This window comes from Bombina bombina, chromosome 5 (genome assembly GCF_027579735.1).
Source record: "Bombina bombina isolate aBomBom1 chromosome 5, aBomBom1.pri, whole genome shotgun sequence".
Lineage (NCBI taxonomy): Eukaryota > Metazoa > Chordata > Amphibia > Anura > Bombinatoridae > Bombina > Bombina bombina.
The window spans coordinates 324,037,320-324,056,310 of record NC_069503.1 but is presented as its reverse complement, the minus strand read 5'-3'; the positions used below and the strand labels follow the sequence as shown (position 1 = coordinate 324,056,310).

The window sequence follows — 18,991 nt, the reverse complement described above, 5'->3', positions numbered from 1 at the left end:
TATTTTAAAATTATTAACCCCTAATTTAATCCCCCTACCCCGTCACCATCTATATTAAATTATTTAACCCCTAAAATACTAAACTATCCCTACCACTAAACCTAAGTCTAACCCTACAAATAGCCCTGAAAAGGGCTTTTTGCGTGGCATTACCCCAAAGTAAACTGCTCTTTTGCCAGCCCTTAACAGGGCTTTTGGCAGTGCTTTGTCACAAAGTAATCAGCTCTTTTGCCTACAATCTAAATCCCCCTACACCGCTGCCACCTATAATAAATGTATTAACCCCTAATCTAATCCCCCTACACCGTCGCCAGCTATATTAACTATATTAACCCTAATTATATTAGGGTTAATATAGTTAATATAATTATTATATTAGATATATATTAACTATATTAACCCTAATTATATTAGGGTTAATATAGTTAATATCGTTATTATATTATATATATATTAAGTATAATAACCCTATCTAACTCTAACATCCTAACTAAACTCTTATTAAAATAAATCTAATATTAATATTATTAATGAAAATATTCCTATGTAAATCTAAATACTTACCTATAAAATAAACCCTAAGATAGCTACAATATAATTAATAATTACATTGTAGCTATTTTAGGGTTTATATTTATTTTACAGGTAACTTGGTATTTATTTTAACTAGGTACAATAGCTATTAAATAGTTAATAACTATTTAATAGCTACCTAGTTAAAATAATTACCAATTTACCTGTAAAATAAATCCTAACCTAAGTTACAAATACACCTACCCTATCAATAAATTAAATAAACTACAAATATCTAAACTAAAATACAATTAAATACACTAAACTAAATTACAAAAAAAACAAACACTAAATTACAAAAAATAAAAAAAAGATTACAAGATTTTTAAGCTAATTACACCTATTCGAAGCCCCCTAATAAAATAATAAAGCCCCCCAAATAAAAAAAATTCCCTACCCTATTCTAAATTAAACAAGTTCAAAGCTCTTTTACCTTACCAGCCCTTATAAAAGGGCCTTTTGCGGGGCATGCCCCAAAGAAAACTGCTCTTTTGCCTGAAAAAAAACCACAATACCACCCCCCAACATTACAACCCACCACCCACATACCCCTAATCTAACCCAAACCCCCCTTAAATAAACCTAACACTACCCCCTGAAGATCTCCCTACCTTGTCTTCACCCAACCGGGCCGAACTCCTCATCTGATCCGAGCGATGTCTTTATCCAAGCGGCAAAGAAGAAGTCTTCATCCCGGCGATGTCTTTATCCAAGCGGCAAAGAAGAAGTCTTCATCCCGGCGATGTCTTTATCCAAGCGGCAGCAAAGTCTTCTTCCATCCGGCAGCATCTTCCATCAAGCGGCATCTTCAATCTTCTTTCTTCGCTCCTCCGACGCGGAGCATCCATCCCGGCCGACGACTGAATGACGAATGAGGTACCTTTAAATGACGTCATCCAAGATGGCGTCCGTCAAATTCCGATTGGCTGATAGGATTCTATCAGCCAATCGGAATTAAGGTAGGAAAAATCTGATTGAATCAGCCAATCAGATTCAAGTTCAATCTGATTGGCTGAACCAATCAGCCAATCAGATTGAGCTCGCATTCTATTGGCTGTTCCGATCAGCCAATAGAATGCGAGCTCAATCTGATTGGCTGATTCAATCAGCCAATCAGATTTTTCCTACCTTAATTCCGATTGGCTGATAGAATCCTATCAGCCAATCGGAATTCGACGGACGCCATCTTGGATGACGTCATTTAAAGGTACCTCATTCGTCATTCAGTCGTCGGCCGGGATGGATGCTCCGCGTCGGAGGAGCGAAGAAAGAAGATTGAAGATGCCGCTTGATGGAAGATGCTGCCGGATGGAAGAAGACTTTGCTGCCGCTTGGATAAAGACATCGCCGGGATGAAGACTTCTTCTTTGCCGCTTGGATAAAGACATCGCCCGGATCGGATGAGGAGTTCTGCCCGGTTGGGTGAAGACAAGGTAGGGAGATCTTCAGGGGGGTAGTGTTAGGTTTTTTAAGGGGGGTTTGGGTGGGTTTAGAATAGGGGTATGTGGGTGGTGGGTTGTAATGTTGGGGGGGGTGTTGTGTTCTTTTTTTTTTACAGGCAAAAGAGCTGTTAACTTGGGGTAAATACCCAGCAAAAAGCCCTTTTAAGGGCTGGTACAGAGCTGGGTATTTTATAATTTAGAATAGGGTAGGGAATTTTTTATTTTGGGGGGCTTTATTATTTTATTAGGGGGCTTAGAATAGGTGTAATTAGCTTAAAATTGCTGTAATTTTTTTTTTTTTTGTAATTTAGTGTTTTTTTTTTTGTAATTTAGTTTAGTTTATTTAATTGTATTTTTAGATAGATATTTGTAGTTTATTTAATTTATTGATAGTGTAGGTGTATTTGTAACTTAGGTTAGGATTTATTTTACAGGTAATTGGGTATTTATTTTAACTAGGTAGCTATTAAATAGTTAATAACTATTTAATAGCTATTATACCTAGTTAAAATAATTAACAATTTACCTGTAAAATAAATATAAACCCTAACATAGCTACAATGTAATTATTAATTATATTGTAGCTATCTTAGGGTTTATTTTATAGGTAAGTACTGTATTTAGATTTAAATAGGAATATTTTAGTTTATAATATGAATTAGATTTATTTAATAAGAATTTAGTTAGTGGTGTTAGGGTTAGATAGAGTTAATATAGTTAATATAAATACTATAGTAACTATAGTAACTATATTAACCCTAATATAATTAGGGTTAATATAGTTAATATATAATGTAATAACTATATTAACTATAATATACTTAGGGTTAATATAGATAATATAGCTGGCGGCGGGGTAGGTAGATTAAATTAGGGGTTAATAATCTTTATATAGGTGGCGGCGGTGTAAGGGGTCAGATTAGGGGATAGATAAGGTAGATGGCGGCGGTGTAAGGGGTTCACATTAGGGGATAGATCAGGTAGATGGCGGCGGTTTTAGGGGTTCACATTAAGGGATAGATCAGTTAGATGGTGGCGGTTTTAGGGGCTCACAGTAGGGGGTTAGTTTATGTAGATGGCGGCGGGGTCCGGGAGCGGCGGTTTAGGGGTTAAATACTTTATTAGGGATTGCGGCGGGGGATCGCGGTTGACAGGTAGATAGACATTGCGCATGCGTTAGGTGTTAGGTTTTAGGGAGTTACGGGGCTCCAATAGTCAGCGTAAGGCTTCTTACGGCTGCTTTTTGTGGCGAGGTGAAAATGGAGTAAGATTTCTCTATTTCCGCCACGTAAGTCCTTATGCTGTATATTGGATACCAAACTGCGCAGGTTTGGTATACCTGTCTATGGGCAAAAAAACTACGGGCGACGGCAGAAATATACGGGCGTAACTTCTAGGTTATGACGTATATAGGATACCAAACCCGCGCAGATTTTTGCGTCGCCGGCTTTTGCAGGGGACGATTTTTATCTGATCAAGCCCATGGTGCTCTATTTATTAAGCTGCTTCTGATGCAGCTAAGTGAGCAGGTGTTCTGTAAGAAGGCAAACTTTTTTGAAAAGAGAGAACCATGTCACTTCCTGTGACATTTCATCAGCTGTTTTAAACATTTTGGCCCTAATGCGCATGTGTGCCAGCGTCATCACATACCTGGCCGCATACATCACTGCTAAACTACTTAGACCTGTGAAATTCAGAAACCCTTTCTATAGCGCATGCGTGGGATTTTATATCACAAATGGGGGGTTTATGGAAAGCTGTTTATTCGTCTCCTCGGCAATATTCGGAACTCCGCCCCCCACTGCAACTACTCCCATTAAGATGAGTCTCCGTGCGTGCATGACAAACAGCCACTCGGCTATCGCCACTGCTTCTTCTGCTGATCCAATGCAGCTTTTCACAGACTCCCTTCAATGTCATTGTTTAAACATTTGTTGCAGCAGTAAGCACTGGATCAGCAGAAGCAGCAGTGGCGATAGCCGAGTTGCTGTTTCTCATGCACGCACAGAGACTCAGCTTAATGGGAGTAGTTGCAGTGGGGGCGGAGTTCCGAATATTGCCGAGGAGAGGAATAAACAGCTTTCCATAAACCCCCCATTTGTGATACAAAATACCACGCATTCGCTATAGAAAGGGTTTCTGAATTTCACAGGTCTAAATAGTTTACCAGTGACGTATGCGGCCAGGTATGTGATGACGCTGGCATGCATGCGCATTAGGGCTAAAATGTGTAAAACAGCTGATTTAACGTCACAGGAAGTGACATGGTTCGCTCTTTTACAAAGTTCGGCCTCTTACCAGAACACCGGCCTTCAATGCAAATTAGGAAGCAGGCATGCAATGATACCTGGTAATGCTGGGGTGGAGAGGTTCCTGCCAGCGAGCCTTATCCGCTCAGCATTTGATAAATGAGGCTGTATTGCAGTGGTCCTTGTCAGGAAATGTAGAGCACAAACAGAATGATGCAAAATAAGTTTTCACTTTTAAACAAAAGTCTTTACTTTCAGTCAGCAGTGTAAGGGTTAAACAACCACACTTTTGTTGTTAAAAAAACAAGCAAAATAAAAACAGTACACATACAAAGCCATATGCTTTGAACAGAAAAACAAACAACTTATATAATCCTACAAGTTCTTATGATAAAGCATTAGGCATTTTACTACAGGTTATCCAAGACAACTCTCCCACGGCTAGATTTAGAGTTCTGCGGCCAAAGGGGTGCGTTAGCTACGCATGCATTTTTTCCCCCGCACCTTTTAAATACCACTGGTATTTAGAGTTCACAGAATGGCTGCGTTAGGCTCCAAAAAAGGGAGCGTAGAGCATATTTACCGCCACTGCAACTCTAAATACCAGCGTTGCTTACGGACGCGGCCAGCTTCAAAAACGTGCTCGTGCACGATTCCCCATAGGAAACAATGGGGCCGTTTGAGCTGAAAAAAAACACCTGCAAAAAAGCAGCGTTCAGCTCCTAACGCAGCTCCATTGTTTACTATGGGGAAACACTTCCTAAGTCTGCACCTAACACCCTAACATGTACCCCGAGTCTAAACACCCCTAACCTTACACTTATTAACCCCTAATCTGCCGCCCCCGCTATCGCTGACACCTGCATATTTTTTTAACCCCTAATCTGCTGCTCCGTATACCGCCGCAACCTACATTATATCTATGTACCCCTAATCTGCTGCCCCTAACACCGCTGACCCCTATATTATATTTATTAACCCCTAATCTGCCCCCCACAACGTCGCCGCCAGCTACCTACAATAATTAACCCCTAATCTGCCGATCAGATCTCGCCGCTAGTCTAATAAATGGATTAACCCCTAAAGCTAAGTCTAACCCTAACACTAACACCCCCCTAAGTTAAATATAATTTAAATCTAACTAAATAAATTAACTCTTATTATATAAATTATTCCTATTTAAAGCTAAATACTTACCTGTAAAATAAACCCTAATATAGCTACAATATAAATTATAATGATATTGTAGCTATTTTAGGATTAATATTTATTTTACAGGCAACTTTGTAATTATTTTAAACAGGTACAATAGCTATTAAATAGTTAATAACTATTTAATAGCTAAAATAGTTAAAATAATTACAAAATTACCTGCAAAATAAATCCTAACCTAAGTTACAATTAAACCTAACACTACACTATCAATAAATTAATTAAATAAACTACCTACAATTACCTACAATTAAACCTAACACTACACTATCAATAAATTAATTAAATAAAATACCTACAAATAACTACAATGAAATAAACTAACTAAAGTACAAAAAATAAAAAAGAACTAAGTTACAAAAAATAAAAAAGTATTTACAAACATTAGAAAAATATTACGACAATTTTAAACTAATTACACCTACTCTAAGCCAATAGAATGCGAGCTCAATCTGATTGGCTGATTGGATCAGCCAATCGGATTGAACTTGAATCTGATTGGCTGATAGAATATTCCTACCTTAATTCCGATTGGCTGATAGAATCCTATCAGCCAATCGGAATTCGAGGGACGCCATCTTGGATGACGTCATTTAAAGGAACCGTCATTCGGCGAGTAGGCGTCGCTTGAAGAGGTTGGATCCGCGTCGGCTGGGAAGAAGATGGCTCCACTCCACTCCGGAAGAAAGAAGATTGAAGATGCGGCTTGATAGAAGACTTCATCCCGATGATGGACTTCTGACTTCAGCCCGATGATGGAGTTCTTCAGCCGCCGCTTGGATCAAGACTTCGGACCCTCTTCTGGACCGATCGCTGAACCCGGTGAGGTGAAGACAAGGTAGGAAGATCTTCAGGGGCTTAGTGTTAGGTTTATTTAAGGGGGGTTTGGGTTAGATTAGGGGTATGTGGGTGGTGGGTTGTAATGTTGGGGGGAGGTATTGTATGGGGGTTTTTTTACAGGCAAAAGAGCTGAATTCTTTGGGGCATGCCCCGCAAAGGGCCCTTTTCAGGGCTGGTAAGGTAAAAGAGCTTTGAACTTTTTAAATTTAGAATAGGATAGGGCATTTTTTTATTTTGGGGGTCTTTGTTATTTTATTAGGGGGCTTAGAGTAGATGTAATTAGTTTAAAATTGTTGTAATATTTTTCTAATGTTTGTAAATATTTTTTTATTTTTTGTAACTTAGTTCTTTTTTATTTTTTGTACTTTAGTTAGTTTATTTCATTGTAGTTATTTGTAGGTATTTTATTTAATTAATTTATTGATAGTGTAGTGTTAGGTTTAAATGTAACTTAGGTTAGGATTTATTTTACAGGTAATTTTGTAATTATTTTAACTATTTTAGCTATTAAATAGTTCTTAACTATTTAATAGCTATTGTACCTGTTTAAAATAATTACAAAGTTGCCTGTAAAATAAATATTAATCCTAAAATAGCTACAATATAATTATAATTTATATTGCAGCTATATTAGGGTTTATTTTACAGGTAAGTATTTAGCTTTAAATAGGATTAATTTATTTAATAAGAAATAATTTATTTCGTTAGATTTAAATTATATTTAACTTAGGGGGGTGTTAGGGTTAGGGTTAGAATTAGCTTTAGGGGTATACATTTATTATAGTAGCGGTGCGATCCGGTCGGCAGATTAGGGGATAATGTTTGAAGTTAGGTGTCGGCGATGTTAGGGAGTGCAGATTAGGGGTTAATACTATTTATTATAGGGTTATTGAGGCGGGAGTGAGGCGGATTAGGGGTTAATACATTTATTATAGTAGCGGTGCGGTTCGGTCGGCAGATTAGGGGTTAATTATTGTAGGTAGGTGGAGGCGACGTTGTGGGAGGCAGATTAGGGGTTAATAAATATAATATAGGGGTCGGCGGTGTTAGGGGCAGCAGATTAAGGGTACATAGGTATAATGTAGGTAGCAGTGGTGTACGGAGCGGCAGATTAGGGTTTAAAAAATTTAATAGAGTGGCGGCGATGTGGGGGGACCTCGGTTTAGGGGTACATAGGTAGTTTATGGGTTTTAGTGTACTTTAGAGCACAGTAGTTAAGAGCTTTATAAACCGGTGTTAGCCCAGAAAGCTCTTAACTACTGACTTTTTTCTGCGGCTGGAGTTTTGTCGTTAGATTTCTAACGCTCACTTCAGCCACGACTCTAAATACCGGCGTTAGAAAGATCCCATTGAAAAGATAGGATACGCAAATGGCGTAGGGGGATCTGCGATATGGAAAAGTTGCGGCTGGAAAGTGAGCGTTAGACCCTTTCCTGACTCCAAATACCAGAGGGCGGTAAAAACCAGCGTTAGGAGCCTCTAACGCTGGTTTTCATGGCTACGGCCCAACTCTAAATCTAGCCGCCAGTTTCTTGCTACTTCCCTGTCTGAGATCCAAACGTATCCAATCTTGCTTGCAAGACCTGCCTTATATAGCTCTCTAATTATCCTCAGCTGTTGCTAATTGGCTTCGTGTAGTTTGCCTGTTACTAATAGTAATATGTTCAGCAGTGAGCTGGCAAGCCTTACAGCATTTTGTTTCTTTCAGGATAGTATTTTTCCCTGTAGAGAAATTAACCCTTTCTACAGGAATGAGTTCATACACTCCATCACAGAGGCCCATAGTTAAAGTCAGTTCAAGAGCAGCAATGCACTAATGGGAACTAACTAAACATATTTAGGGATAGATTACAAGTAGCGTGCTATTTAGTGATCACGCACGATTGATATATTTGCTAGAAGTAAACTTTTTGAAAGTAAAAAGTTTTTTGCCCAAGTGCTAACCTGGCATGCGCAAAAAAGCCGAACTTTGAATATCACAACCGCATTAATGTATTTCTCCATAGACTACAATGGAGTGTAAAATAAGGAAACAAATACTACCACCCTACAAATTGAAAGAATCCAATTGTGTTTTCTCAATTGCCCTAACCTGACATGAAATATTAATATTTAACATTCCAATGTTCTTCACACAGAAGAAAATGTTCTATTTATTCATAAATATATATATATGATAAACAAAAGGTATTTTATATATATATATATATATATATATATATATATATATATATATATATTTATATATATATATATATATTTAAATATATATATATATATATATATATATATATATATATATATATATATATATGAATATCTATTTAAAAATACATAGAACATATTTACAGTACCCACAGAGTTAAACACTTTATTAAATATGAATATTGCATAAATATGATTTTACAAGTTCAGCTACTCGACTGCAAAGCGCTCCAATATACACATACACACACACACACACACATATATATATATATATTTATTTATGTATGCATATGTAATTATGTGTATATACTGTATGTCTGTAAATACATATGTACACCCATATATACATATATATACTGTATATATATATATATATATATATATATATATATTATGAGTGCAACTGTACTTTTATATATAATTTTTATGTGATTTGTGCAACTTTTTTGACTTGTGTAACAGTTAACCTGAGTGTAGGGTATGTAGATCTTTTACTTTAACATAGAATAGAAAGAGTACAAAGTAAATTTAATAATACAATTTAATTTAAAAGTATCTTAAAATTACATGGACAATCTACTTCATATAATTTTTACTTTGGATTTCCTATCCCCTTACTTTTTACTTTTATTTACTTGATGAAAAAAAAAACAGGCAATCAGGACCATCACACACTTTGCTTTAACCCCTTAACGACCGAGGACGTGCAGGGTACGTCCTCAAAAAAAAGGCAGTTAACGCCTGAGGACGTACCCTGCACGTCCTCGGTGTGGAAAGCAGCTGGAAGCGATCCTGCTCGCTTCCAGCTGCTTTCCGGTTATTGCAGTGATGCCTCGATATGGAGGCATCCTGCAATAACCTTAAATGGCCATCCGGTGCAGAGAGAGCCACTCTGTGGCCCTCTCTGCACCGGACATCGATGGCCGGTATCGTTGGTGGGTGGGAGCGGACTTGGGAGGCGGGTGGGCGGCCATTGATGCGCCGTGTAATGTGCAGGGGGGCGGGATCGGGGGCGGGAGCGACGGGGGCGCGCATGTGAGCGCGCGCGTGCACGGGGGGCTGCGGGCGGGCGCGTGCACGGGGCGGGAGCGGGAGGGAACCGCTGCACTACAGAAAAACAAATCTGAAAATAGCTATAATAAACAAGAAAATAATAATGTTTCTAAGTGATCTGCAACTGGTGGGAGGTTGGGGGGACAGCTACACTACAGAAAAGGGGATTTAAAAAAAAAAAAGATTTATTTTTTTACTAAACTGGGTACTGGCAGACAGCTGCCAGTACCCAAGATGGCGCCCGCTAAGGCAGAGGGGGAGGGTTAGAGAGCTGTTTGGTGTGGGATCAGTGAGGTTGGGGGCTAAGGGGGATACTACAAAGCAGCATATGTAAATATGCTAAAAAAAAAAACTAAAAAAACCCACAAATATACCTTTTATTTTAGTACTGGCAGAGTTTCTGCCAGTACTTAAGATGGCGGGGACAATTGTGAGGTGGGGGAGGGAAGAGAGCTGTTTGGGAGGGATCAGGGGGTCTGATGTTTCAGGTGGGAGGCTGAGCTCTACACTAAAGCTAAAATTAACCCTGCAAGCTCCCTACAAGCTACATAATTAACCCCTTCACTGCTAGCCATAATACACGTGTGATGCGCATCGGCATTTAGTGGCCTTCTAATTAACAAAAAGCAACGCCAAAGCCATATATGTCTGCTATTTCTGAACAAAGGGGATCCCAGAGAAGCATTTACAACCATCTGTGCCATAATTGCACAAGCTGTTTGTAAATGATTTCAGTGAGAAACCTAAAATTGTGAAAAATTTAACGTTTTTTTTTAATTTGATCGCATCTGGCGGTGAAATGGTGTCATGAAATATACCAAAATGGGCCTAGATCAATACTTTGGGTTGTCTACTAGACTACACTAAAGCTAAAAATAACCCTAGAAGCTCCCTACATGCTCCCTAATTAACCCCTTCACTGCTGGGCATAATACACGTGTGGTGCGCAGTGGCATTTAGCGCCCTTCTAATTACCAAAAAGCAACAACAAAAGCCATACATGTCTGCTATTTATGAACAAAGGGGATCCCAGAGAAGAATTTACAACCATTTATGCCATAATTGCACAAGTTGTTTGTAAATAATTTCAGTGAGAAACCTAAAGTTTGTGAACAAAATTGTGAAAAAGTGAACAATTTTTTTTATTTGATTGCATTTGGCAGTGAAATGGTGGCATGAAATATACCAAAATGGGCCTAGATCAATACTTTGGGGTGTCTTCTAAATAAAAATATATACATGTCAAGGGATATTCAGGGATTCCTGAAAGATATTAGTGTTCCAATGTAACTAGCGCTAATTTTGAAAAAAAGGGGTTTGGAAATAGCAAAGTGCTAATTGTACTTATGGCCCTATAACTTGCAAAAAAAGCTAAGAACATGTAAACATTGGGTATTTCTTAACTCAGGACAAAATTTAGAAACTATTTAGCATGGGTGTTTTTTGGTGGTTGTAGATGTGTAACAGATTTTGGGGGTCAGAGTTAGAAAAAGTGGGTTTTTTCCATTTTTTCCTCATATTATATAATTTTTTTTATAGTTAATTATAAGATATGATGAAAATAATGGTATCTTTAGAAAGTCCACTTAATGGCGAGAAAAACGGTATATAATATGTGTGGGTACAGTGAATGAGTAAGAGGAGAATTACAGCTAAACACAAACACTGCAGAAATGTAAAAATAGCCTTGGTCCCAAACGGACAGAAAATGGAAAAATGCTGCGGTCATTAAGGGGTTAATGTGATCTTGTGGGATTTCACTCAAATCTCGCAAGATTTCATAGAAAATTACATTAAACAAAGGAGGCAAATAACGTGAGTATCACTGCACATGCTTAATACATGCTCTCTCATTGGCTGCTTAAAGTCCCTTTACAGTGGGATGTGTCTAATGAGGAACTTTTGAGATAAAATATCTTCCTTTTTTACATAGATGGTTTAGCTTATAAGTAACATGCTTAATGATAGTATATGTTACAATTGTGTATGAAACGCATTAATGATAAACCTACCTTACTGCAACGTGAGGCTAGCAAGTTATAGCAAAACTGTTGCCAATGTTGTGGTTGGATTAGTTTCTTACCTTATATAAGGCTCTTCCTGATGACCTTCTTCCTTTTTGGTTGCTTGATTGCTAAGATGAAAATTTTCCCCACCCTTATTTCCCCCTTAATTTGTTTTGTGGTTTGTATTTCAGTTACAGGAGCAGTTGGGGTGGCACTGGGTAATCGGCAGCCTTTAGAGTGGCTATAGACGGTTTTGCCATGGCTTGGTTATTCAACCTACCCTTTATAAGCCCAAACCCATAATTTTGAGCCACTGTTCAGTGTTGAATGTTGTAAAGGCTTACACCAATAGGCCCATAAGGTTTGGAGTTCCTTGTATTGTTGCAGCCCAAATTAATATGTGGGTCCGTATGGGTATGGTTAAGCTAATGGGAGGGGCATGATCCTGCAAGTCGGAGCTTGTAGCGCCTTTCCCCATGGGCCAGCTAGACAGTAAACCCCTAATGGTCCATACCACACATTTTTCAAGGGAAAAGCTCAGCAGAGGCTATGCAATAAACCTTTGTGTGCTTGAGGTTATAGTGTTAGGGAACTCAGTTGCTACCACCTTGTTTTCTAAATTACAAAAATGTTATTAAATTATTGTTTGGTTGCCTGACTAAATAAATGTTACCATGGTCATGGTCTTCTTCTATGTTATGTGTGTTGTGATTATATCAGTATGGCTGATAGGTGGGAATGTAAGAAGTTGTGGTTTTAACACTTAAGGATACTTTAAATGCATACAAGACAGTATTTTACTTTATTTAGTTTTTGCATTATATAATACTTGTGTTATCCCACAAAATGTATGATTAATTAAGTTTGGATAATTTAGTTGTCAAAAATTAAGATGTTTGACAAAATAAATGTCATGAAGGTAGTCTTTAATAAAATTACAAGCATTTTTTTATTCATACCATAGTTTGTTCATTATCTTAAAGTCTTACATTAGCTTAAACTGCTAATCTCATCATGCACCCTTTCTATATCATGCAGCAGTAACAGTAAAACAGTTATTTTAAAATGACTATAGTTTCTGGTCACTTTGAAATGGCTGCCAAGCTCCGCCCACTGATGACATCACGATCTGGGCTGCATCTATACTCTCTGCTGAATAGCACTGACAGTCTGCTGAATCCAATTAGTGAGTATTTTGTAACTAATGAAGCCTTTAATGAGGCCCATATTGTGATGTCATCAGAGGGTGGCGCTTGGCAGCCATTTCAGTGACCAAATACAATAGTCATTTTAAAATAACTTTTTTATCTTTCCTGCTGCATGATATAGAAAGGGTGCAGGATATTTGCAGCTTAATCTAAAGTAAGACTTTAAGATGACTAAGGTGTACAGTAGACTGTCCCTATAATTGCAGGATAATTTTGTCAACAATGTGTGTGAAAGGGACATTAAATACTTTGAGATTGTAATATAAGTGTAAATCAAAGTCAGTTTTGCTAACAGTACCAAGCCGGTAGCAAGTCTGTATTTACTTCTCCATAGGCAAACAATGGGTAGTGTTTGGAAAGTCTGAAAATGTGGTTTTATTTCATCATACAAAATATATACTGATTAATGTTGTATGTTTTTAATCTTTTTTTAGGAACTTGAATGTATCATCACACAGATGATGCATGTTGCTGAATATTTAGAATGGGATGTCACAGAGCTTTGTCCTGTAAGTATAGTTATCTATCTACGTATTTACTACAGTTTAATTTGCTTGTTATTTTGTATAATTTATCATATTTTTAATCATATACTTGAGGTATTTAAGGATACTAATGAATATCAGTACCCTTCTAAGACACGAGACTTGCTTTTCATCATTCTTAAAATATAAATGAAAACAAAACACTGTTACATTTCAAAGAGAAATGTTATCTACGTTATTTAAAATAGCAATATAAAATGTGATTCACTGAACCACTTATTCCAAGCTCACCTAGGGCTTGATATTCAAAACCCTGCCGATTAGGTGAGATATCCTAGGAAGTCTCGTCAGGATGGCAAGTCCGTTAAAAAAGTTTAGAAACAAATTTTATCTTGAAAAATGTTTATGTTGCTATGTAGTGTTCTGTGTGTGAAACAAAGACTCCTACACTACAATACAAAAAATACCAAAGATGTTGTATGATTTCTCTCCATGCCAGTAAGGTTTTGAATATCAGGTCCCTTAGCAGAATAGAGATTTATCAACTGTATATGTATCATATGAACTATTTGTAATAAACCATTGAGCGTTAATTTACTACAAGAAACACTCAACTATAAGATTTATCAATGGGTGGTAGCATAAGCGAACCTGTAGCTGAGATTTAAGAAGCAGGGGTCATCAGACTGCTGATTCTTAGCCCACTTTGCCTATGTCAATCCCCCTGGCCTTTTCCGATCGGGGAGATTGATGGCCCTTGCCAAAGCACGATTGATTGCACGCAAGCTGGGACAGCATTTCACACTAGCTGTAGTGTGCAATGGTAAATATTGGCCCTCTAGACGCAGAGCCAGTCATACAAGGGCGAAGACTTATCAGACTTTTTTTTTTGCTTGTTCTATAATTAATCATCATATTATTAACCTTCTAGCCCCCAGTGACATCCAGCTTCTATGAAATTGTTAACCCTTTACTGCCAGCACCCATCACATCATTATTCATACAACTTCGAGCTGCCAACTCATTGAGAAACCCCTAAATTTCAGCTACCAACCCATCAATAACCCCTTAAATGCCAGCTCTCAAGCCATCATTAATCCCTTTATTGCAAACCTTGCAGCGTCATTAAACCCCTAATTATTAGCTACCAAGTCATTGTAAATACCCTCACCACCAGCTCCCAACCCATAATTAACCCTATAATTACCAGCTTCCACAGCACTTAACAACTAGATTGTGTCATCTGTAGACACAATGAAAACCCTCCAGGAATCTTTACTTACTGGCTATCAAAGACATAAAGAGTACCCCAACAGTCAACTCCACAAAATAGACAACCTCACTTTCAATAATCAACACTTATAATACCAATCACAATAATTGATTTACCCCTACCCTAAGTAACATTATAACATTGAAATCTTCTTCTCTAAATCCCCTATTCGACTTTTCTCATAACAACTTTTTTTACCTTAATTATCCTTAATTTTAATAACCCACAACCCTAATTGACCCATAATAAATCGTTTTACTTTAATTAACTACCACTCCAATTACATTTAATTTACCCTACACATTTGTTCTTTTAAACCTGGCATAGTCTTAGCATGTTTCTTTCTTGGTTTGTTTTCATCTTTCAACAAAATAAACTCTTTGGATCAGGTCCGACAGACATCGCTGAATGCGGAGAGCATCATGCTCTCCGTATTCAGCATTGCGCCAGCAGCTCTTGTGAGCTGCTGGAGCAACGCCGCCCCCTGAAGACTCGCGGCCAGCAGGGGGGTGTCAATCAACCCGATCGTACTCGATCGGGTTGAATTCTGGCAATTCCTGTCCGCCTCATCAGAGCAGACGGACAGGGTTATGGAGCAGCGGTCTTTAGGCCGCTGCTTCATAACTGCTGTTTCTGGCGAGCCTGCAGGTTCGCCAGAAACACGGGCCCTCAAGCTCCGTACGGAGCTTGATAGATAAGCCCCTTTATCTTTTCATGAAAAAATTGTGTAAAAATAGAATATATTAGAAAACATTGAATACCACGTAAAATAAAATAAATATGAATTATTTATGCTTTTAGATACTTCGGGAAATGATGGAAGAAATTGATTATGACCATGATGGAACTGTATCATTAGATGAATGGATCCAAGGTGGAATGACAACAATCCCACTCCTTGTTCTCCTTGGCTTAGAAAATGTAAGTACTCAGAGAGGTTAGATTTTAAGAAATTATATTATGATATTGCATATAATTGCTTCTTCATATAATCGTTATATATTTGTTCATGACAATATATTTAAAAATATGTAGATGATTACAATCTATTGCCAATTTTCTCTTAAATGGCTTTTTGCCTTTTGCCCAAGCTGGTCAAAGAGTTTCTCGGGTAATAACAACACAAAACCAATTTGTTAGTGAAAAGCCAACAGCCACAAACACCTTTTCAACAGAAATGCTCCTAAAAAGGCTTTTTCGTTTAATAAATACTTGTTCTCAAAAAAGAAACTGGGTGATCACCTGAAACTGATGGATACAATAGTCAACTTTTACCGTTTACTTTTACAGTAAAAGTGTTTGGACTTAGCGTGCATGAATGTGCGTCCCCTATAAAATTCAGTCACAAAGGAACAATCTTGTTGAGTGGGTTCACACTTTACAGTTTCTGTACTTTTAATATCCAGTATAAGAAAATATTATAAGCACTTTCAGTAAAAATCTGTAATTACAATCTTTTTTTAAGAATACTCAAAAATGGAATCGGTACTTTAAGAAATAATAGAAATTTTACGTTTAATGACCATATAGAGATTGAACAATTGTGCCCAGTATGCCAACAAACAATTTGCATTTAGATGGTTTAGCAGGGGTACAGATGGAAACCGATTGCAATAGGTTCCTATAAAAGTCATGATTGTGCAATTTCATTTTAAAACTTGGTTATTAAGCTGCGAGTGCTGTTGGTGACAATTTTTTTTGTATTAAAACACAACTTTTGTAGATGTTAGGGTCCAGATGTGACTCTTTCTGCAAATCTCCTTAGCTGTACATACTCATATATACATTTGCATATGAACCTAAACATATGTAAATGTGTGCCCTGTCCACTGTATATAGCATATCCAATAGTAATGAATATAGCTTTTAATTAATTAGTATCATGTCTGTTAATAGACCTTTACAATGTCTCATGTGGCCATTTCAAAGTGTTTTTCACATGTGCAAGATAATAGACTGTTTCCAAATTGTCTTGACATAGATGTAAAGATCTCCAAAATGCACTTTCGAGGCTTTATCAAGTGCCTTGAGATATCGAATTTGAATTTGAAAAGTCAAAACTGACCTCATAAAGGTTTTGAAAAGTAACTCTAAAATGGATTGTGATTGCCAAAAACACGTTCACTGGTGCAGAAAATAAACAACATTGCGCTATTGTGATCACGGCAAATTGATAAATGGCATTTGTGGCCAGAAAAATAGTATAAAATGACTCAAACAATATATTTTGATGTTGATTTATTTGATTTATTTTTTTAATTATTCATTAATTTTGAGGTTTCAAAATAGTGCACAGCTCAAAATACAAATAATGATTACACTTATCATAGTTTCATTCAAGTTTGAATAAAAAAGCTTTCAGATAGGGGACATCACCATTAGATGAGCCCCTTAATTCACATTAAGTCTCACATTTTGCAAAAGCACTTTTTAATATATTTATAAAATACGCTTATTCTCATATTTATAATTCATTTTGTATCAATACAAACTATACATTCCACATATGAAATGTGACTTTTTTGTAATGACTTTCTAGTTTAGTGCCACTAGATGGCGATATGAGACTAATTTTCATAATACTCTTGAACGCACCATCAGTTGCTTTGGCTGCAGATTTTGATCTATATGAGTATAATTCAATAAATTGAGGAAATTAATGAAAGTAAATAAAATATGATTAAATTAGCTGTTAAATATTACTGTAATCGAAAATAGTATAGTCTAAGGAAAATTAAATGGAATTGTACATTGCTACTGATTCCAGCCATAAGTGGAATTCACTTTTTTTTTACATAATTTACATCAACATACACATTTCTTTACATATATGTAAGTCTAAGAGTATTTAATAACATTTTAAAGATTACAACATTGCAAATAACTCCCAAGTAATTAATAATATGCACAATATGACTATCTGATTCCTTTTGAAACATTATATATAGATAGATAGATAGATAGATAGATATTCCAGGTGAACTCTGCACTCACTCCATATAAACAACTGCCTGGGATGCATCCAATGCCACAAAGTGCTAATCCAGAGTCCCGAAAATAAAGAGCACTCACCAGGTCTTAATATCATAAAGCAACCAAAGCTTTCATTTCACAAAGTAACGTTTCGAGGATTTTAACCCTGTCCTCAGACGGGACGGGGTTAAAATCATCCTGGAAACGTTACTTTGTGAAATAAAAGCTTTGGTTGCTTTATGATATTAAGACCTGGTGAGTGCTCTTTATTTTCTGGACTCTCTCTCTCTCTCTCTCTCTCTATATATATATATATATATATTAAAGCCACCAGAGTGCTAGTCAGGATTTTTTTTTTCTTCATGTAAACACTAGTAGCACATATTTTACCCACTTGGAAATAGAAGTTTTTTGGTCACGTCTTCAGTAGTCAGCACACATTGTGCAAGATTACAAGTGGCGCGCTAGTTAGCAATTTCACTTGAATGTTAACCCTGCCAGAAGTAAAGCTTTTGCCAGCGGATTAGCACGGGTATTACAAATTGAAAGTAAAAAATTTGCACGAGTGCGCTAACTTTAGGACTTAAATATAATGACCACACAACTTTTTCTCTCCATAGACTTTAATAGAGAGAATAGAAGGCAAAACCTAATACTTATCGCTCGTGCGCTAACCAGACAGGAGTTATTAATATCTTACATTCCAATATTCTTCACATACAGGAAAATGTTATTTATATATATATATATATATATATATATATGTATATATACCTATATAGCTGTTCATATAGATATATAGGTGTAAATATATATTTTACACTAGCAGTATCATTTATATAGAAATTTATATTTAAAAAGTAATTTTTTTTCTATGTGAAGAACATTGGAATGTAAAATATGCTTAACGCACTTTGGGTTGCACGCTTTAGGTCAAACATGATGTCAGGTAAGCGCACATGAATAATTAGTTATCATAAGGTGCATTATTAACTATAATGATGAATTATTAATAATTATATATATATATGAATTTAAATTCAATAATATAAATAACATTTTCCCCTATTTAAAGAACATAGGAATGTAAAATATTCACACTAAATACACAGTAAAACACATTATTAAACATTATTTTTGAATTATTATATAGACACACACACACACACACACATATATATATATATACATATATATATATATATATATATATATATATATATACAGTATATATTGCACTTTGATATGCCATATACCTTTGAACCCTTATTAAACATTTTTATTAATATTTATATGAATATTTTTCAATTTCAAAGATGGTTCAGTTTGTCTTACTTTTTTATTGTTGTTGTTTTGTGCCTAGCAAAACTTTGTCCCCTGTTTAACTGATCAAAGTCAGTAAACACATCCAAATTTTTTCCAACCTACTTTTTTATTTTCATTTAAAAGGCCAAAGCTTTCTAAATAGA

General features: G+C 36.4%; 1 protein-coding gene across 4 annotated transcripts in view; it reads left to right on the top strand.

The window, feature by feature from the left end:
* DGKB (diacylglycerol kinase beta) overlaps positions 1–18,991 on the top strand; it is a 1,179,919-nt gene that overhangs the window by 157,904 nt on the left and 1,003,024 nt on the right. For all 4 annotated transcript variants that reach the window (XM_053714112.1, XM_053714113.1, XM_053714111.1 and 1 more), the window contains 2 exons: positions 13,226–13,300; positions 15,351–15,470. In XM_053714112.1, the coding sequence (XP_053570087.1) occupies positions 13,226–13,300; positions 15,351–15,470 (195 nt within the window). The remainder of the gene's footprint in view (positions 1–13,225; positions 13,301–15,350; positions 15,471–18,991) is intronic.